Genomic DNA, 2,500 nt, shown 5'->3' with positions numbered 1-2,500 from the left:
AGAAATACATTTAAAAAAAAATAATCCAGAAAACTCGTCCAACAAAAATCAATCAAATAAAATGAGCTTCATCTTGTCAAATTATCTCAAACCTTGAACTTTATTGAATATTAAAGCCTCAGGTTTGGGAGTTTTTGACAAGATGAGAATCGTGTTAATCGATCGATATTTAAAGGATGACTTTTATGGCCAAAAATTGTACAATGTGATCTTCCGAGTGGTGCAGAATTGTAATTACATCTGAGAGTCTTTTGTCATGTCTTTATTATTTTCAGTAAAGCCAGGGCGTGTGCCGTTAAAACTTGGTACTCACGCCAACCGCAGTGATGATTTTCATATGAAAATACGAAACAAGCTGCCCAAAATTAGACAAGCTGCTGAATACAAAGAACCAATAGATTTTACCCCATTCGAGTAAGTATTTTTGATTTATGCGTTTCACATAAAAGCATAAAAATGCAACAAAATTAGACTGGACTCTGATATTCCAATCAGAGTCTACAGATAGTGAGATCATGAATTTGCATTTGATACCAGGAAATGACTTGTTGGTTGCTGACTTTACAAAGTTTTGATACAATTTTCAATTATCACCTCGTGGTTAAAGCAGGTAAAACCGTGTAGCTTGTAATGTGATTCTACTCCAGACCAACATATAATATATATCATACTTCTGACAATCAGTTTTCGTGGTTTGCGAAAACTTGAAAGTCGTGCGACATTTAGTTCTTGATCGAAACATGAAAATGTTAGTCTGAGTTCGAATATGTTAGTTGTTTATGGAAAATGCACTGAAGTGTAAGAAAACACCTGATGATACCTACACCATAGACCGGATTTGAAAATAACCTGCCACAAGAAATAGCTTACGCACGAAGATGGCATTGGCTTCATCAACTCCTGTCAAATTAACCAGAATCCATGGGTCTTCAACCAAAATTCCATTTCTCAGCAATATTGGAACAACTCAAAAGAGAAGGAACTTGTCCGTTGTATATATGGGTAAATGCACTTGACGTGTGCCGATATTGCCAAGAAATGGATTTTCGTGGATTCTGGTTTATACCCAAGATTCGCTCAGAAGAAATCGGACGAGTCTAAGCCATAGCCGTTTGCTATGGTCTGAGCCGGTTTTCAATAGCGATACCTTCCACGATCTGTAGAAGGGCATGCCGTCTAATGTGCTAAAAGCTGCGGATATGTCTATTCCTGTTACGGTGATTTTGACCTTTTCCGCCAAGGTTTGCGCCGCTAGCTATTTATGCAGTACTATCTTAGCGGAAGCCTCTTTGATTTTGTGAGATCTATGCTTCATTGAATTGCCCAATCTTATTGTTATTAATAATAGCGCCTTTCTGGTCGTATGGAGTAAGGTAATTGGCCTGGAATTTTTAGGTGGACATATTTGTTTACCGGGATTTAAAATAGGTATCAAAATAATTAATGTTAATGTTGAGGGATATGTCGGCCTCAAAGTATAATTGAACAAGTCGACCACTCCTCCGTCTGTTTGTTTTTTTTTTTTTTTTTTTGCTGAGGCTATGAAATACTATCTCCTGGAAATGAGCGCAAGTCATTTCCATAAGCAAAAGCACATTATTCAGTAACAACCTGTCATTGTCATTAGATATATAATTGTTAATCGAAATAATCCCCAACCCCCAATAATAATATATAGTGTTTCAATTTGGTGTTATTTTGAAACGGCTCGTTAACAATTCTTAGTTCTATTGACTATTCAGTGAACTTTGCACTTATCTTCATCTTTTATCCCCATGTGTTTTTTAAAACTTTTTTCAATTTAATCTTTTTTTTCAGGAATGAGGGTCAGATGACCGAAACATTTTCTCAATCTAATTTCAGATTCTCACGTAACGATCTCCGACTGCAGTTCAAAGAAATTCCCACGGTCTCAAGTGATCCTTTCTATGACAACACTGATCAGTTCCACTGCGAGCAAGGTGACCTCGACAGACATCATCCAAATATCACAGAAGACCTATGGTGTGAGGTGAGTGCCATATGACGTCATCAAACCTAAAGACAGTTAACAAGATTTACCTGAGAGAGCAGTCGTGACGTGAATGACGAGTACTTTGGGCTCTTCGAAAATCAAATAAATATCATTTTGAATTGAGAAATTTTGAGATATCGTAAATTTCATCAATATTAACACATCAAAATAGTTTTTTTTTAAAATAATGACACTGGGACAAAATTATAAAACTGTAAAGTTATTGGAAAGAAAATTGCTTCATCTTGATGACACCTTAGCCTTCGTTAACTCATACCTGGATCATTCTGCTCATAGCCTAAAGCTTCCCTGAAAAATTACGAACCACAACCGAAAGAAAAGTAGTAGGCTTAGTTCAAGAAATACGTTTCTCCGAATGCATTCTGATTTACTATCTACTTATAAATAGACTTTGACGCGTAATGATAATATCTTTACCACAATAATGATTCTGAAAGTCAAATATCATTATTCTGTGTGTCAAAT

The 2,500-nt window shown here is 35.9% G+C and overlaps 1 protein-coding gene across 2 annotated transcripts in view; it reads left to right on the top strand.

Moving 5' to 3' along the window:
* LOC144966589 (carbohydrate sulfotransferase 15-like) overlaps positions 1-2,500 on the top strand; it is a 36,154-nt gene that overhangs the window by 14,565 nt on the left and 19,089 nt on the right. The window contains exons 4-5 of one of the 2 annotated variants that reach the window (XM_078903278.1): positions 276-414; positions 1,864-2,011. In XM_078903278.1, coding sequence (XP_078759404.1) covers positions 276-414; positions 1,864-2,011 — 287 coding nt within the window. Of the gene's footprint in view, positions 1-275; positions 415-1,818; positions 2,012-2,500 lie in introns of both variants that reach the window. The other variant, XM_078903277.1, reaches the window with a different exon arrangement.

This window comes from Berghia stephanieae, chromosome 2 (genome assembly GCF_034508935.2).
Source record: "Berghia stephanieae isolate SIO BIC M18660-M18661 chromosome 2, UCSD_Bste_1.3, whole genome shotgun sequence".
Classification (NCBI taxonomy): Eukaryota; Metazoa; Mollusca; class Gastropoda; order Nudibranchia; family Aeolidiidae; genus Berghia; species Berghia stephanieae.
This window is presented reverse-complemented; position numbering and strand designations above follow the sequence as displayed.